The sequence below is a fragment of the Miscanthus floridulus genome, chromosome 5 (genome assembly GCF_019320115.1).
Source record: "Miscanthus floridulus cultivar M001 chromosome 5, ASM1932011v1, whole genome shotgun sequence".
Taxonomy (NCBI): Eukaryota; Viridiplantae; Streptophyta; class Magnoliopsida; order Poales; family Poaceae; genus Miscanthus; species Miscanthus floridulus.
In genome coordinates this window covers 145545655-145561517 of record NC_089584.1, presented here as the reverse complement: position 1 = coordinate 145561517, position 15863 = coordinate 145545655, and the positions used below count along the sequence as shown (strand labels likewise).

The window sequence follows — 15863 nt, the reverse complement described above, 5'->3', positions numbered from 1 at the left end:
TGCCAACTTTCAACATGTTGGTCAAGGTATAGTAGGAAAGCTACAGAAAAAAATTGGAAGCTAAAATCAAAAAAAGAAAAAATATTTTGCCTAGTGTTTCTGTAAGACACTAGGCAAACTGACCAGTTTGCCTAGTGTCGTCCGGAGACACTAGGCAAAGTTTTAATTTTGCCGAGTGTTAACGGAAGACACTCGGCAAAATAGTAACGGCGGTTGCCCTCCGGCAGCCTTTGTCGAGTGTGATGGTATGTCTAGTATTGACACTAGGCAAAATGGTCATTTACCGAGTAGATTTCTTTGCCTAGTGTCGACACTTGGCAAATCGTTATTTTGCCTAGTGCCTTTATTTTGCTGAATGCTCCGAGATCTAACACTCGGCAAACAAGCTCTTTGCCTAGTTTCCGACGATCGGCACTGGGCGAACCATTAAACACTAGCAAATCCCGGTTTTCCAGTAGTGTAACGATAGCGAGCGGCCCGCGCACCACGGGGACACGAATGCCTCGAGCGGGAGCCATGGCGGCGGCGGTGAGGGCGGCGCTGCTGCCCTCCTCATCCTCCTCCCCGTCGCCGCTGCTCCGCCTCCCGCGCCGCTTCCTCTCGCTCACGGCGACTCCCTACCCTCTCTACTACGACCTCATCGTGCACCGCCCCGCGAACCCCATGCCCCCCAAACCCTCCGCCTCCGACGTCGCCGGGGCCGGGGCCGACCGGCAGTCGTAGCCAGCCCCCGATAAGCAGCCGCTCGACCGCGCCAAGCGCCGGTACCTCCGCAAGCGCCGCAGCCGCCTCCTCCCCCACCCTGACACTACAACCACCACCAAGCCCTCCTCCTCCTCGTCGGAGTTCGTCGAGCTCTGGCCAGAGGTGGTGGACTTCCCGCGCCTGCACGGGTGCGAGGAGGCGCTTTACTTCCAGGACACCTTCGCCATGCCGTGGAAGAAGGACAAGCACTACCGCATGCTCTACCGCCTGGAGAAGATGTACTTCCCCCATCAGTCCCTCGACAACGCATTCGTCTTCGCTGACGCTGCCCCGGCCTCCGACGCCGACAGGAGCCTCGCCTTCTTCGACGACGAGAAGAAGGAAGATGAGGGAGGGGAGCGGGTGGTTAGTAAGAAGGGCGGCGACAGCGACGACAAAGGGGAGGTGCTGGAGAGGAAGGTGGAAGACTTCTTTAGGTCTCTGAATAAGGGCCCCGGCCAAGCCGACACCAAGGCCAAGAGACCAGGAGCGGAGCCACGGCAGGTGAAGCGCGAGGTGCCAAGGGTGGAGGAGCGTCCGCAGCCGTACCGTCGTGCTCATTGACTAGCCCAAAGGTGATGCCTTTCCCCTCCCCTTTGGTGCATTGCAGGGTCTGGGATTCTCACCCAAAGGTAATGCCTTTCCCCTCCACTTTGGTGTGTTGCAGGTTCTGGGATTCTCACCAAAATGTATCATGTAAGACAACAGTAGTATTTTAGCTACTTTTATCTGATGCACATGCACCACCGGAAAATTCCTTTTCTGAAATGTGAGCGATTAGGGCAACAATTACATGGCAATGAGTCGGTGTGGCAACTGCAGCTTTGCCTCAAGACAGGGTTCTGTATTGTGTTTCCTATCAGGACAGATAATAATTAGTTAATGCGCAGACAGGATTAGGTTCGAGCGGTGTTTTATTAATTTGCTCTGTTGCCTTCCATCCTGAACAATTCATCTGAACTCGTCTTTCCTCTAATCTTAGGATGGACTTCATTTACTGTTTGTGGCAAGTTGCGGCGCTTGGTGAAAGTACAAAAGGTGATATCAGGTTTTTTTCACTGTGTCTGAATGTAGCATTTGCCCTTAGCATTAAGTATATGTTTTGCAATATTTGTGTGGTCTCAGGTTGGACATGCTGGAACTCTGGACCCCATGGCAACTGGATTGTTGATTGTTTGTGTAGGAAAAGCAACCAAAATAGTTGATAGGTAACATCATCTAATCTTTTGGGGAAAGCTTATTCTTGTGGATGCTGGGAGCCTGGGACAATTGTCCTCTGGCTTACGCTTATCTTCAAATTTGCTCTGATATAGACTGTATAGTAGGCTTTGGTGGAAAAATAAAATATGGACTCTAAAATAATTGTTTTACATACTATCGCTACTTATCGTCCCTCCATCTCTAGCACTTACTGTATTTTTTTTCTGAATGATCTCATGCTTCTGAAGCTACCAAGGAATGGTTAAAGGCTACAACGGTGTTTTCCGATTTGGAGAAGCCACATCAACCTGGGATGCAGATTCACCAGTATGTATCCTAGCATCTCTACAATGGTCTGCTGGACATTCTTTTATTCGAGGGTTGCAAATGAATTTACATTATTGAAGGGATTTGGGGAAGCATCACCAAATAACAACCTATTTGGTTCACAGTTAGTTATGCTTCTTTTCAATGCTGCTGGAAATCTTATTGAAAGATTCTATCCTGAAAAGTGGTTCGTCACTTATCAACATATATTGTTTACATATCATTTAGTTGGTGACTGTTAACTCTATTTTCACAGTTAATTATGCTTCTGTACAATGTTGCTGAGAAATCGTATTGAAAGATTCTATCCTAAAAAGAGGTTTATCACCTTATTAGCATATATAGTCTATATATAGTTTAGTAGGCAACTGTAAATTCTACAAGCATTTGTTGATCCTATCTGTACAAATGTCAGAAATTACAAACTCTGTTTTCAGATCTCAATAGATGATTGTGTGCAATCTTAACCTTTTCTTGATATAATTAATTAAACCACTTGTGTTTTCCCAAATCTGATCCTGTATAGTTATTTTTTTATATTAGCTTTCATTTTAATTATCTATATTCTTACAATTCTGCTTAGATGACAGTAATGCTTTCCATCCTTCTATGATCAGATTATTCAGAGGGAACCATGGGAACACATCAAAGATGAAGATATTCGAAAGGCAGCAGCATCATTCAAGGGTCAGATATGGCAAGTTCCTCCAATGTTTTCTGCCATTAAGGTACACTATTCTTGTTCCTAAAGCTATTTTTCTGTATCTTTTCTTTAAAAGAATGTTGCCATTAAGGTACACAATCTGCTCAGCAGTTTTACACTTTTGGATAGTAAGCAACTAAACCACTAGAAGTATATTGTTCACCTATGTAGAGCAAAAAGGGAAATAGAAAAGATAATGCGCATATAGGTTACTTTTGTCATACTATCTCCGGACTTGTCTGTGTACTGCTTCTGTAAATAATGACATAAGGATATAATTGGATTTTGTCATTATACAGTTTGATATTACTGATCTTCCATGTGCTGTCACACTGCTTATTACTCAAAGTTAATCAACCATGAAACCACAAGTTCACAAGTTGTGTTATTTCCGAAACATGTATGACAAATTCACAAGCTTACAATTGTAATCAACGATGAAATCAGGTTGGTGGTGAAAAGATGTATGACAAAGCAAGAAGGGGTGAAACAGTAGAGCTTTCACCAAGACGTATATCAATATACCAATTTGATATTGAGCGCAGTTTGGAAGACAGGTGTTCTTATACTCCTCTTTTCCTACCTTTGAATTCATAGCAGATAATAAATATCTGGTTAGTGTTCATATGATTACCTGTACTCCTCTTGATGATTGTTTTTTTTGGTTGCATTCTACAGACAGAATTTGATATTTCGAGTTACTTGCTCAAAAGGAACATATATTCGGTCCCTATGTGCGGACTTGGGTAAAGCACTTGGAAGGTTTGCACAATTATTCTTCTGTTAGTCTTATTTTCTGTTTTCTTTCTGTGTGTGCAGTCTGCATAAATGATAAATGGACATCAGCATGTATAATGTGCTCTGAGTGATATAGTGTCAGGATTGCATTTAGATTTCCTTTTCAGGTTTCTATAAATGTTTCAGTTGTTAGGATTGTGCAATATCCTTTCACTTACTGTCATCTTTTTATGGGCAAGTTACTTTATGTGTCCAGTGGAGTTCTAATTTCATTGAACACCATAAGCCTAAAAGTCTGCGTAGAGCCTATCTCTATGTGTTTTGGACCTATGCTTATGCACCCTGCTTATACTTGCTCTGTCAAAGATTTAACTGAGTGTACCATCTTGGCCAATTCGCATACATACTAATAGTACTCACTTGGAACTTACCCTTACTTTTTTTTCTCGAAAAACGCAGGAGATCTGCGTCTCATTGTATTAAGAAGAAAGAGGGTAAAAGTACCCAACACTTACAAGACACCCAAACACAACTCACACACACACGCTACTGCAGCCAAGATGGCTGCAAAACGACCCACACAGATCCAAAACACTAATCTCCAGGGAGATGGGCTGACAAGAGGGAAAGGCCTCGGGCTCCTGCTGTGGTCCACAACCGGCGCTCCTCCCCAGCCACTACTAAAGCCCCAGCAACACTAGGAGCTGCTCCATCAAAAACACAACGATTACGATGGTTCCAAAGAATCCAGGCCCCCAGAATGATTAGGGAGTTAACCCCTTGCCTCACCAAACTAGAAGTAGCATTACTAGCTCTCTCCCACCAATCAAGAAAGGAATTTTCAGTAGGTTGTGGGGACAAGGCCTGGAGACCGACCTGCCGTAGCAAAATAAACCAGAACTCCCTAGTGAAGACACATTGAACCAAGAGATGGTTGATTGTTTCCTGCTCTTGATCACAGAGTGGACAGCCATCTGGGCAAGGCAATCCACGACGTGCAAGGCGGTCAGACGTCCAACACTTATTGTGTGCCACTAACCACATGAAGAAACGTCATTTTGGTGGCGCCGAACTTACCCTTACTAACAGGCCCAAGTTTGATATTCATATTTCACAAGTACTAACAGGGGAGGTTCTGCCGAATTTTTTTATTGATGGTATCCTTTTCATTTTTTCAGCATCAATCGGGCGTGGCATCGAATCAAATTGGAGGGTCACCGGCACCACAGCTTGAGCTGAATCAAGTGGAAGGGTCGTCGGCTTCACAGATTGGAGCGTCGCCGGCACCATAGCTTGAGCCGAATCAAGTGGAAGGGTCGCCTGGAGCATCAAACCACGGGCCTCTTCACCCTTGACAATCGTCGTGATCAGCTTGTTGTGAACTTTGTTAAGAAATTTGGTTGTGCACTTATAAACTTGTGAACTTGTGGTACATTTGGACTTTTGGTATGAACATGTGATATATGTGAACATGTGGTTCTTATTTATGATTCATGTGATATATTTGTGGTGTTTGAATATGATTTATATTTGTGTCGCAAATGGAATAATAAAAAAAAATTCAGCTTCTGGTTACTTTGCCTAGTGTCAGGGGTCTGACACTAGGCAAAGGGGCCACACGTGGCACACCTGGGAACAGGCTTTGCCTAATGTCAGGAAACTAACACTAGGCAAAGTAGGCAGTTTGCCTAGTGTCGGAGGCCTGACACTAGGCAAAGCTTGGCATATTTGCCTAGTGTAGGCGGCCTGACACTAGGCAAAGCTTGACAATTTGCCTAGTGTCGGACGCCTGGCACTAGGTAAACCTTGCATACTTTGCCGAGTGTCAGACCTCCGACATTAGGCAAAACGTCCGTTACGATTTCCACCGTCAGTGAAATACTTTTGCCGAGTGGTGTCCTTGACACTAGGCAAACACTTTGCCGAGTGTCCGAGGTTTAACACTCGGTAAAGTGCTCTTTGCCTAGTCCGCCTCTGCCGACCCTTGTTTGCCTAGTGTGACACTAGGCAAACTGTTTGCCTAGTGTTTCTGGGCCTTTGCCTAGTGCCTGTGGCACTAGGCAAATCCCGCGATTCCAGTAGTGGTAAGGCTTGCCAAGGCACTAGGCAAATCCCGCGATTCTAGTAGTGGTAAGGCTTGCCAAGCGGGGGCTCTCTGCACTGGGTACACCATTTTTTTATTTAAAGCAGACACTTCCCTTCTGCATCTAATCTCTTATTGTATTGGGTATGAATGTACTTCCTTTTGTTATATTATATTTCATTGCTCCCTCTTTATTTTGGTTCCTGGGCTTGTTTTTGTTTCTTTTTGTTTCTATCTACAGTTCTAGCTGTATGCTGAAGTGTTATTCAGAATGTATCTACTTGATTACTTGTCAGTTTCCTAAATGCACAGTACATTACTACCATTACTCCCGCCATTGCTATCTAGGTTTGATATGGTATTGGTGAGTCCTTAACTTATTGTTTTTGTTGTTTTGGTCCAGGAGTGTAGCACCGATTAATTCGAGCAATGGCTCTCTGCCCACACCATCATTAGACCTCCCAGATGTTGCAGATCTCTTTGCTTGCCCTGCAGACAATGCATCAAAGAAGAGAGAATCAAACGAGTCTGCTCTTCATGACTCGCGCAGTAAAATTCCACGGATGCAATCACTACCCCGAGACATGAGAAGTGCTGCAGGGAAGGTTAGTTTTTTCTCCTTTTCCACCACAGCTTCATGGAAGGTTAGTTTTTTCTCCTTTTCTGAAAGCTTTGGAGGCTTTGCCGAAGGTTTCTGTGACTCTGGAGGCTCCGGCGGGGGTGCAAAGGGCTCCGGAGGTTGCAGGGGATGCTCTGCGAAGTATGATTTCTCTTGTGCGAAGTTGTTTGGTTTTGTGGCGGTTGTATGCGTGATTTGCTCTTCCCTTGCTCAGGTGGCAGTGCAGGCGATGGAGCTTCTCGCAAACGCGATGATGAAGAAGCCGCGGCACTTTTGTTTAAGACGAGGAAGGGTTAGTGTTCTGAAGCGATTTTTATCGGTGGTTAAGGTTTTTTACTGTATCTGATGTTCGCGCTTCCTTGTAGCAGCTGCCGAGGAACTCATGGATGGTTTAGACCTGAAAGAGCTTCTAAAGCTCATGCGTAAGAGAGCCTACGAGGTAAGCCTTCGTGTAGCTTAATTGGTTTTGTTTAACTCAGGTGGTTCGTGATGATATTTTGCACTTGCAGAGCTGTATTAGTGCAAATTGTATGAAAGAGAAGGTGCAGAGCACCTTGACCCTTCAGGAGGGGACTCTCGCGAACCTTCGCGAGCAAGTTTCAACGCTTTGCTCTGAGAAGGCTGCACTTGAGAAGCGGAACCAAGAGTTGTTGTCTGATCGTGAGGCTTCGCTTTCCGAGAGAGGTGCTCTGGCCGCGACGATCAAGGAGATTGAGGAGGCGATGTCAGCTGATGCCAAGAAGCTAGCTGATATGGAGCAGATGTTAAAAGCTTCTGTATCCGCGAAAGAGGTTCTTGAAAGTAAGCTGGAAAAGCAAAATATTGTGGATTTGTGGTGGATGGCCTCTGGGAGCGGGCAGCGAAGGAATGGTCATTAGCTATGGACCTGAAAAGGAATGTTGATGACTTGAATGAGAAGATGCAAGCTATTGAGAATTTAGGCCAGGAGGCGGCCGGTTTATACATCAAGATGGTAGAATCGTTTGGTGGTGTTATAGAGGGCATTCCTGCTGAGGCTTCGGCTAGTGACATATTTTCCTGGATGTCAGACAAGTTTGCCACACTCTCGGATTTTGTTTTGAAGGTTGGTGATTTTGCTGCTTTATCTGGAGTTAGAAACTTGCTGTCTATGGAGGAGGCTCTGGGCTGTAACCACCTGGAAGAGTTTGGAAGAAAGAGTTACAAGTTTTCTTCGCCGGGTGAGCTTGGCGAGCCTTCGAAGTTGGTGAAATTGGTTAGTCGAAGGTATATGTCTGAATTTTGGGCCCAGTTTGGACGGGATCATGCGCTTACACTGGTCGAGACTCGTTGGGCTGAGGTGAGTCCGTTACTATTTTATCCGCTTTGTTTGCTGATTGTATCTTATTGGCCTAAAGGTTTTGGCTTTGCCTACTTTTATTAGACATCGAAGGCTAAAAAGCTTCTTCCGAAGGAAAATGTTGCTGGGAGTTCTCAAGCGGCTCCGGGTGCAGTAGTTGCTTGTGGCGACTAGGCCCAGGAGGCCGTACCTTTGAAGGGTTTAGGCGAAGCGACCATGGATGTGGGCATGGCGAAGGCCGTGACTCCGGAGGCGAGGAAGTAGTGACTCTTGAGGGGGGCGACGTTGTGGAAGGTGTAACTTCGTAGGGATAACTCGTAGTGTAGATACTGATGTAACCTGTCTTTTGCGATTGACTGAACGGAAACATTGACCGTCCTGTGCAGGTTCCCATTTTGGAGCCTGCGCTGGATGTTGTTCCGCTGACAACGATGTGTGATCTTTGGTAGCTCTGCGACGCGCGTACTTCATTCATCTGCTGATTTTTGGAGATTTGTTGAAAGCACTTACAACGAGGGTTCTGTTTCTACTCGGTCATACGCTTTTCGTGCCTTATTAGACGGATGGACTGCGAGGTTGAGTAGGATTCGTTCTTGATCTTTGTATTTCGTACGTAAGCACTTGCAACGAGGGTTGGGATGCTATCACGAAACAGGCAACAGATCGAGTTGATCGCTGTCTCCGTTGACACTGTCACATACTCCCTCCGTGCTTAAATGTTTGTCCTTTTCATTTCCTGAAAAATAACTTTGACTAAATATATATTAAAAAATATGAATATTTATGATACATAATTAGTATCATTTGATAGATATTTGAATCTAGTTTTTTAATAAATTTATTTGAAGATAGAAATATTGCATATATTTTTTATAAATCGAGTCAAAGTTATTAACACGTAAATCGTGAGGACTAATATTTAGGGATGGAGTGAGTACGGGCATGTTTGGTTGGAAGCCTGGATGACTTGCCTGAAGAAAAGTGTTGCCTGAGAGCTGTCTGGAATTCTGAGAGAATCTGCCTGGTCAGACAAGTTGAGAGTTATTCGTTTGGTTAGATGCCTGGCCTGAGAAAGCTAATGAATAGAGATCATGTGTTTTCTTCTCTGCTGGAGAGGTAATTAATTTATTTTCTTAATTAATAATACCTCAAATATACACAACGTGACAAAATAAAAATAGATAAGTGAGTTTTCTTAATTTATAATATGCTTAAATTAATGTGTTTTTTATTTATCTTTGTATAGTTAACATGTATTTTTATAATCCGATTAACCAAAATATAGAATTTAGTAAAATAGATAATCATGTTTAATAAGATTAAATAGGAAATATATTGATAAATTATGTCTTTTAGTATAATATATGATTTTAATACTTTTGATTAAATAATGTGAGGATAAATAAAAAATAAGTAATCAATATAAGAAATCTTAATCTGGATTTGAAAAAACTAATGGTTATGAACAGTAAAAGATCCTTTCCATGCCTATGTGATAATAACGTGGATGTAATTTTTTTAGCAAACATGTGTATCTTTTGTGAATAATAAAAGAACAGAACAACAATAGTTAATAATAGAACAAAACTTGTGTATCTTTTGTGAATAATAAAAGAACATGACAACAATACTCTTCGATCCTGAAAAGAAGAACGTAATATGTTTCTAAAAAAACACACAATCTGGACTTCTCATTAGTTCAGGTTTATTGATATACGTTTTTTTTTCATGGAATTTCGTGTACACAGTAAATAAGACAACAAGTGATTAGACGAGTGATTAGTCCAGGCAAGCCAGCAGCTGCACCCCAAGCGACCGTTTTCGTGCGCTTGAGCCTGGGGGCTGATGCCTGGGACAGGCAGCTCACCAGGGCTGCATCCAAATACCGCACAGGCAGCATCCAGTCACGCTACAGGCCAGGCGTCTTCTACCCAGGTTTCAATCCAAACACGCCCTACATGCACATGCGGGGGTGGAGCAGCTGCGGGCAGCTTTCTCGAGCAGCAGGTGCATGTTTTCTGCCAAGTGATGAGGCCTGCCAGCAGCCGCAGCAACCCTGTCAGTTTCTGTTCCGCTCACGCAGATGTTGCTGCTTGCGGCAAGTTGGGCACGGCGTTCACTTCACACGTCTCTCATGCGCAGCACATGCACGTTCCCCCCAGGCAACGCCAACACGTACGATCTCGGCTCCTCCAGTCCTCCTCCTTGCGTCGCGTCGCGTGTATATATACATGATCATTGATGCCAATATCCGGCTCAACCCAACGCAACGCAGCTAGCATCGATCTCTCGATACATCTGCGCACCTTCGTCTTCACTCTTCAGAGCAGAGGTCGATCGACAGCTCCGAAGAAGGTACGTACGTGCATCGATCATGAAGGCTGTCGCGGCGATGCTTCTGCTGCTGCTGGCGCTCATGCATCATGCCAGGAGGTCACCACCAAAACAGTGTGTGTCACACACTGTTATGTGTGCTAGTATATAATTGTTTTGTTCCTTTGTTGTTTTATATAATTGCAGCTTATATATGATTGATTATATACATACTTAAGTCTCTAATGCCAATTCTTTTTTTTCAAAAAAAAAAGGAATATAATTGAATTGACATAGTCTCTAATGCCAATTCTTTTGTTCCTGGCTTTTGCATGCAGCGACACCATGTCGAATAGAGAGCAGAACAGCGAGATGCTGCCAGAGTAGGGCTGAATATAAGCCAGCTCGGCTCGGCTCGGTTCAGCTCAAGCTGTTTCGTCAGGCTAACAAGTCAGCTTGGCTCGGCTCGTTAATATTATGAGCTAGAGGGGCAGCTCGGTTCGACTCGTTACCGAGTTCGAGCTGGCTCATTTAGCTCACGAGCTACTATAAAAAAAAATAGGACACATATGTTTATGCTACATTAATTCCAGAATGTGACATCCATCATTATGCAACCATACATAATTAATACATATCGGGTTCATTAAAAGTATCAACAATATAACATAGTTGGTCCATCCATAATCATGCAGTTCCAGCATACTAACTAGTTGCTTGCCACTACAAACTTAGAAAAATCCACATATTTAATGTCAGCATCATTATCTTCTCCCTAAAAAACCATCCATAAACAATCAATAAAATCAACATTTAAGTACCACAACAATTATACAATTAAAATTCATATAAAACGGCTGAAAATAAGAATTACATACCAATAGAATACGTGTACACTTCTAAGTCAGTATTATTATCTTCTGGATTCATAGTCGTGGGCTGATAGGTCTCAGCTCGCTTCAACTCGTGAGCAGCTCGTGAGCTGGCTCGAGCTCGTTAAAATAACAAGCTAGACTTCGAGCTCAACTCGTGAAAAAGTTAAAACGAGCATAGTCGAGCCGAGCTGAGCCGGCCACGAGTTGAGCGAGCTAGCGAGCCGCGAGTATGCGAGGGTACGGTCACCTGTTCAGCCTTAGCCTCGCCCATTTCAAGTCGGCGGCGATCAAGTGCGCCGTGGAGTTGGGCATTCCAACTGCTATCAAACGCTGCGGCGGGGGCGGCCACCGTCTCCGACGTCATCAAGGAGATCGGCCTCGTCCCGGCAAAGGCGCCATACCTCAGCCGCCTCTTGCGCTTCCTTGCCTTCTTCGGGCTGTTCCAGGAGGACGACGAGGAGTCTGCGTCAGCTGAAAGCCGGACGGTGTACAAGCTGACTCCGACGTCGCGGCTCCTCGTCCAGGAGGCCGACAACGATTCGACGTGCGACTTGTCCCACATGCTGCTGCTGTTCACGAGCCCCAGCACCACTGTGTCAACCTTCTTCGACCTTGAGCGTTGGTTCAGAGATCCAACTAGTACCAAGACTGTTTTCGAGGCGGCTCACGGTACGTCCCCTTGGAGTCTCACCCAGAGCGACGCGTCGTTTAACGATGCCATGAACAGAGCTAGTGTGGCGGATAGCCGATTCACCATGGACGTTGTGATCAAAGAGGCCGGTGGGTATTTCAAGGGCCTGAAGACTCTGACGGATGTCGGCGGCGGCCACGGCACAGCCACGGCTGCTATCGTTGCAGCCTTTCCGGACATGCAGTGCACCGTGATGGACCTCCAGCAAAGTGGTCAGTGTCAGAATTGATCTCATCCATCTAGACCCAACGGTCGAGACGGACCCTTTAACCGCGTCTTGATCGGGGACGTTCAGCTATCTAGTGGTTAGTGGGCCCCCGTCGCACAGTACCTATAAAGAGGAGGTGGGGCAAACGGCTCAAAGAACGAGGTTCACCGCCGCCACAGCCTCACGGTCCTAACCCTAATCCAATCCAGAGGGTGGCACTGCCAGCGGCAGGAAGCGCCACTGCCTCCACCACAGCCGGTCTCCACCGCTACTTCATCGCCCGTCGTTGCCCTAGCGTAGATTATCACCAGCGAACCAGTGAAGGCAGGGAGCTCCTCCAACCCCTCCGACGATCAGATGTTCCTACATCTCCCTCTCTCTCTATCTGTCTCCTACTCCCGAAGCAAACTCTAGGTCTATGTGATTCAATTAGAAAAGAACCCACCCACTGAATCCACTACTAGATGATCCAAACTATTTAACAATGGTATCAGAGCAAGGTTTAGTATGTGGATCTGGATCGGGGAAAGAAAAGCGAATCGAACCCTAACCCTAGATCGGGTACGAGAAAAGTGGGGATGAGATTGAAACACGGTTTCAACAAAGAACCCTAACCCTAGCAGTTCGCCACCCTAGGGTGTAGATCTAGGGTTTTCCGAATCAAAAGCAAAGAAAAACGAATAGAAAGAAAGTGTGGAGTTTGAATTCGATTCGGATCCAACAGACCGGAACCCTAACCCTACGAAGAAGAGCGTGGGGAAGAAGAACAGACTCTAACCCTAGCTGGGTGAATACGGAAGGGGCTCGGCTTCAAGACCGCTTGATCCAAACCCTAAACCCACGACCAGATCTCGGGGCAAAGAAAAGAAGAAAGAAGAGAAAGAGAAACGAACTTCGGTTCGGAGAAAATGAAACCCTAACTTAGATCCCCACATTGCAAATCGGTTCAATCCAAACACAAAAGAGAACAAGAATCAAAGAAGGGGAAAAGGAAAAGAGAACCTCGCCGTCGTAAAGACCGACGCGTGGGGAAAAGAACATCGAGCCGGGGCGCTGCTCGCCAGGCTCCGGCCAAAGAGGCGCCGTGGCCAGGCCGCTCGACGGCGGCGCGCTCACCCACTGGGAAGCGCGCACGCCCGCGAGGGGGCCAGCGATGGCGCCATGGCTTTCGCTCCACCGTCGTTGCTCTCGCCCTCTCACTCGGTGGCTGGCTCCTGCTGCGCTGCGAAGAGCGAAGAGAGAGCGGAGTGAGGCGAAGAGAGAGAGGGTCGAAGAGAATGAGGTTAGGGTTTTCCTCAGGCGTGTGCGGTGTAGGCGTTTTATCCGAGCGAAATGCGCGCTCGGCCATCGGATCTGGACGGATGGCCGAGATCGAATGGGCCGTTTCGCAGCCCAGGCGGGATTGAGCTTTCCCAGCCCAGGCCCAGGTTGTGGCCTGGGCACGGGGAGGAAGGCGCGCGCGTAGCGGTGGTGGGCCGCGCACTGCTGTAGCATCTGGGCCGAGCGCGTGAGCAGCTGGGCCGCGCGCACTGCTGCTGCTGGGCTCTGGGCTACCCAGTGCTGGACCGGGTCAGAATGCACAGTGATGATTAAGAATTGCTTTATTATTTTTCAGAAGCATTTTTTGATGATTTCATTCAAAGAATGATTTAAAATCTCTGATAATTTTTGCACCAACGTGTTAGAATTTTCAAAGAGTAGAAAAGTACAGAAAAATACTTCTGAAAAGTAGGAAAAGAAATTTTGTCAAGTTTCCGCTGCAAAGTTAAAGGTTTATTGTCTTCTAATTTGAAGAGTAGTTATAGTTATTCAGTAAATGATGAAAAGTTTATTCTCCAGTTAAAATTGGAACCAACGAAAAAATTTTACTTGGAGGAATAGTAAGTTAATAGTTAAAGTTAAATTATAATATTGTTATTTTCTGACCAATGTTGATGATAACAATATTATAATTCTATGAGTTTTATGATTAAAGTTTAAATCTCTGATGAATTTTGCATCAAAGTGACCAATTTTCAGAGAATAGATAAAGATCAAGGAATGCTCTTAAACTAGATAAATGTATTTTCATGTTTCCGTTGTAATGAAGTTGATTGTCTTCTAATTAAATTCGAACCAATGGAAGAATTTAATTTTGAGGAGCAGTTCTATGTTTTCAAGATTATTGAATTTCTATACGTTAATTCTATTTCTGCCCAACGGTGATGTGGAATTAATGTAGAAGAATTATGTTTTATTCTATTTCTGCCCAACGGTGATATAGAATAGAACATAAAGATTTTAAAGTTTAATGAGCATTATTGTTGAATATTTTTTCAGACAAAAGACCTCCATGCTTTCATTCTTGAAGGTAGTAAGAGAAATGAACTGGGTACTTATGACTCAGATGATGAAATGCCTAAGGGCAAGTTATGTATAAAAGAATGCCATTGTTTAAGAGACTGTGTTCTCTTTAAAGAATGGTTTCAAAAGAAAAGAATTCTAGGATATTGATTCAAGAAAAGAGATAGATCAATGAGAGTCTTCATTGAAAAATGTCTTTTATATACTCTCTGTGAAGAAGAATTTATTTTTAGTTTCACTTATGAGAGTTGTAAAAGTCATATACATGGATTAAACATGTGTGTTAAAAGAATATTTGGATTTATTTCTGAATTTGATGATTGAACATGAGCCAATCCTAGCATTTATGTCCGTTTAAGAGAATTATCTCGCATGACGAGAAAAGTTTGAGAAAATACCCGCATGACGGGGTAAAGTTGGCATAGTACTTATTCTGCATGGCGGGAGAAGGATGTGATGACTCATGTGCTCTAAAGAAATATCCCGCACATGGAGAGAAGTTTGGGATAGCTCTTATGCTATCCTAGTATTGACCGTACACTCTGATTGTGTCATGGTCATTAAGTACTCAATGAGTTTAAGAACAAAAAAAAAGTTGCATGTGAACCAAAAGATAAGAATGATATGCAAATGTAACTTGCAGAAGTATAATAATAGACTATATTGAGTTTTGAAGTGTAATAAGGAAAATATACTCTCATACGAATTTTGTTTGCATGCTGTAATCATGTGGATAAAGTAAGTAATCAAAGTTTCCTCATTCATAAGAGTTCTGGATGTTTCGAAATTATGGTAGAAAAGTTCATACCACATTTCGAGGGGGAGAAATATAAGATTAATTAAGAAAGACAATTAAGAAAGAAACTTCGCCATACTTCAGATAATGCAATGCATACTATACATTGAAGGTAAAAGTGATCTATAAAAGATGAATGTGATCGTTGAGGGAGTAAGACGGTCATAATAACGATACCCCTAAAGTAAAGAAATAGCTAAATTCCTAGACTTTTTATAGTTTCGATGGGAAGATAGCATAGTCGGCTAGTATTCATACTGGACGAGTTCAGAGTTATCAAGGCGGTGCTAAACGCGTCGTATGAGTTTTTTAGCAGATTAAACCCAAAATAAGAAATTTAAAGATACACCATCTTTATAGAAGATGGAGTAATCTAGGGGAGCATGGTATGTAGATACCTAAGGCTTGAATAGAAGTGGGATTACATATCCACTACAGTGTTTTTTAGAGCAACAAATTGCTTTATACAAGCTGCTGTTGTATGACATATACAACACCAGATGTTAACTCTTAAAGAGGATAAATAAGTAAACAAGAATCTTGTGATACAGGAGGCTATAGAACAATTGTCTTTTGGCAATAAAGAGTAACAATAGCCCCATATGAAAGAAGTGCCACGAGGCCTTAGAAGGTCTCAAAGAATAAGAAAATCAGATATTTCTGGTGACTAAGAAGTAAAAGTTAAGAAAGAAATTCAAATAGAGAGTGATTCCACCTCATTTGAAGAAGCCATGAGAGGTGTTCACTCGTCTAAATGGCAAGAAGCAAAGGAACATGAAATGAAATCGATAAATACCAACGATGTTTGGGACTTAGAAGAAATTCCTAATGAAGATAAAATAATAGGCTATAATAGGTCTACAAGACAAAGGTGACTCCAAAGGGAATATAGAAAGATATCCAAA

General features: G+C 43.9%; 2 protein-coding genes and 1 pseudogene across 2 annotated transcripts; all 3 read left to right on the top strand.

The window, feature by feature from the left end:
* The first annotated feature begins 450 nt into the window (after positions 1-450).
* On the top strand, positions 451-5152 carry LOC136451089 (uncharacterized; annotated as a pseudogene).
* Positions 5153-6533: 1381 nt separating this feature from the next.
* On the top strand, positions 6534-7292 carry LOC136455556 (uncharacterized). The gene is made up of 3 exons (XM_066455531.1): positions 6534-6706; positions 6783-6853; positions 6924-7292. The coding sequence occupies exons 1-3, from the start codon at positions 6601-6603 to the stop codon at positions 7290-7292; spliced, it is 546 nt and encodes a 181-aa protein (XP_066311628.1). The 5' UTR covers positions 6534-6600.
* A 4188-nt stretch (positions 7293-11480) lies between these two features.
* LOC136455555 (acetylserotonin O-methyltransferase 3-like) lies at positions 11481-11840 on the top strand. The gene has a single exon (XM_066455530.1). The coding sequence runs from the start codon at positions 11481-11483 to the stop codon at positions 11838-11840; it is 360 nt and encodes a 119-aa protein (XP_066311627.1).
* The last annotated feature ends 4023 nt before the right edge of the window (positions 11841-15863 follow it).

Coding starts and splice junctions, on each gene's coding strand:
- LOC136455556 (XM_066455531.1), top strand. CDS start 6,601: ATGCGTGATTTGCTCTTCCCTTGCTCAGGTGGCAGTGCAGGCGATGGA. Junction 6,707..6,782: donor TTTGTTTAAGACGAGGAAGG/GTTAGTGTTCTG, acceptor TCCTTGTAGCAG/CTGCCGAGGAACTCATGGAT. Junction 6,854..6,923: donor TGCGTAAGAGAGCCTACGAG/GTAAGCCTTCGT, acceptor TTGCACTTGCAG/AGCTGTATTAGTGCAAATTG.
- LOC136455555 (XM_066455530.1), top strand. CDS start 11,481: ATGCTGCTGCTGTTCACGAGCCCCAGCACCACTGTGTCAACCTTCTTC.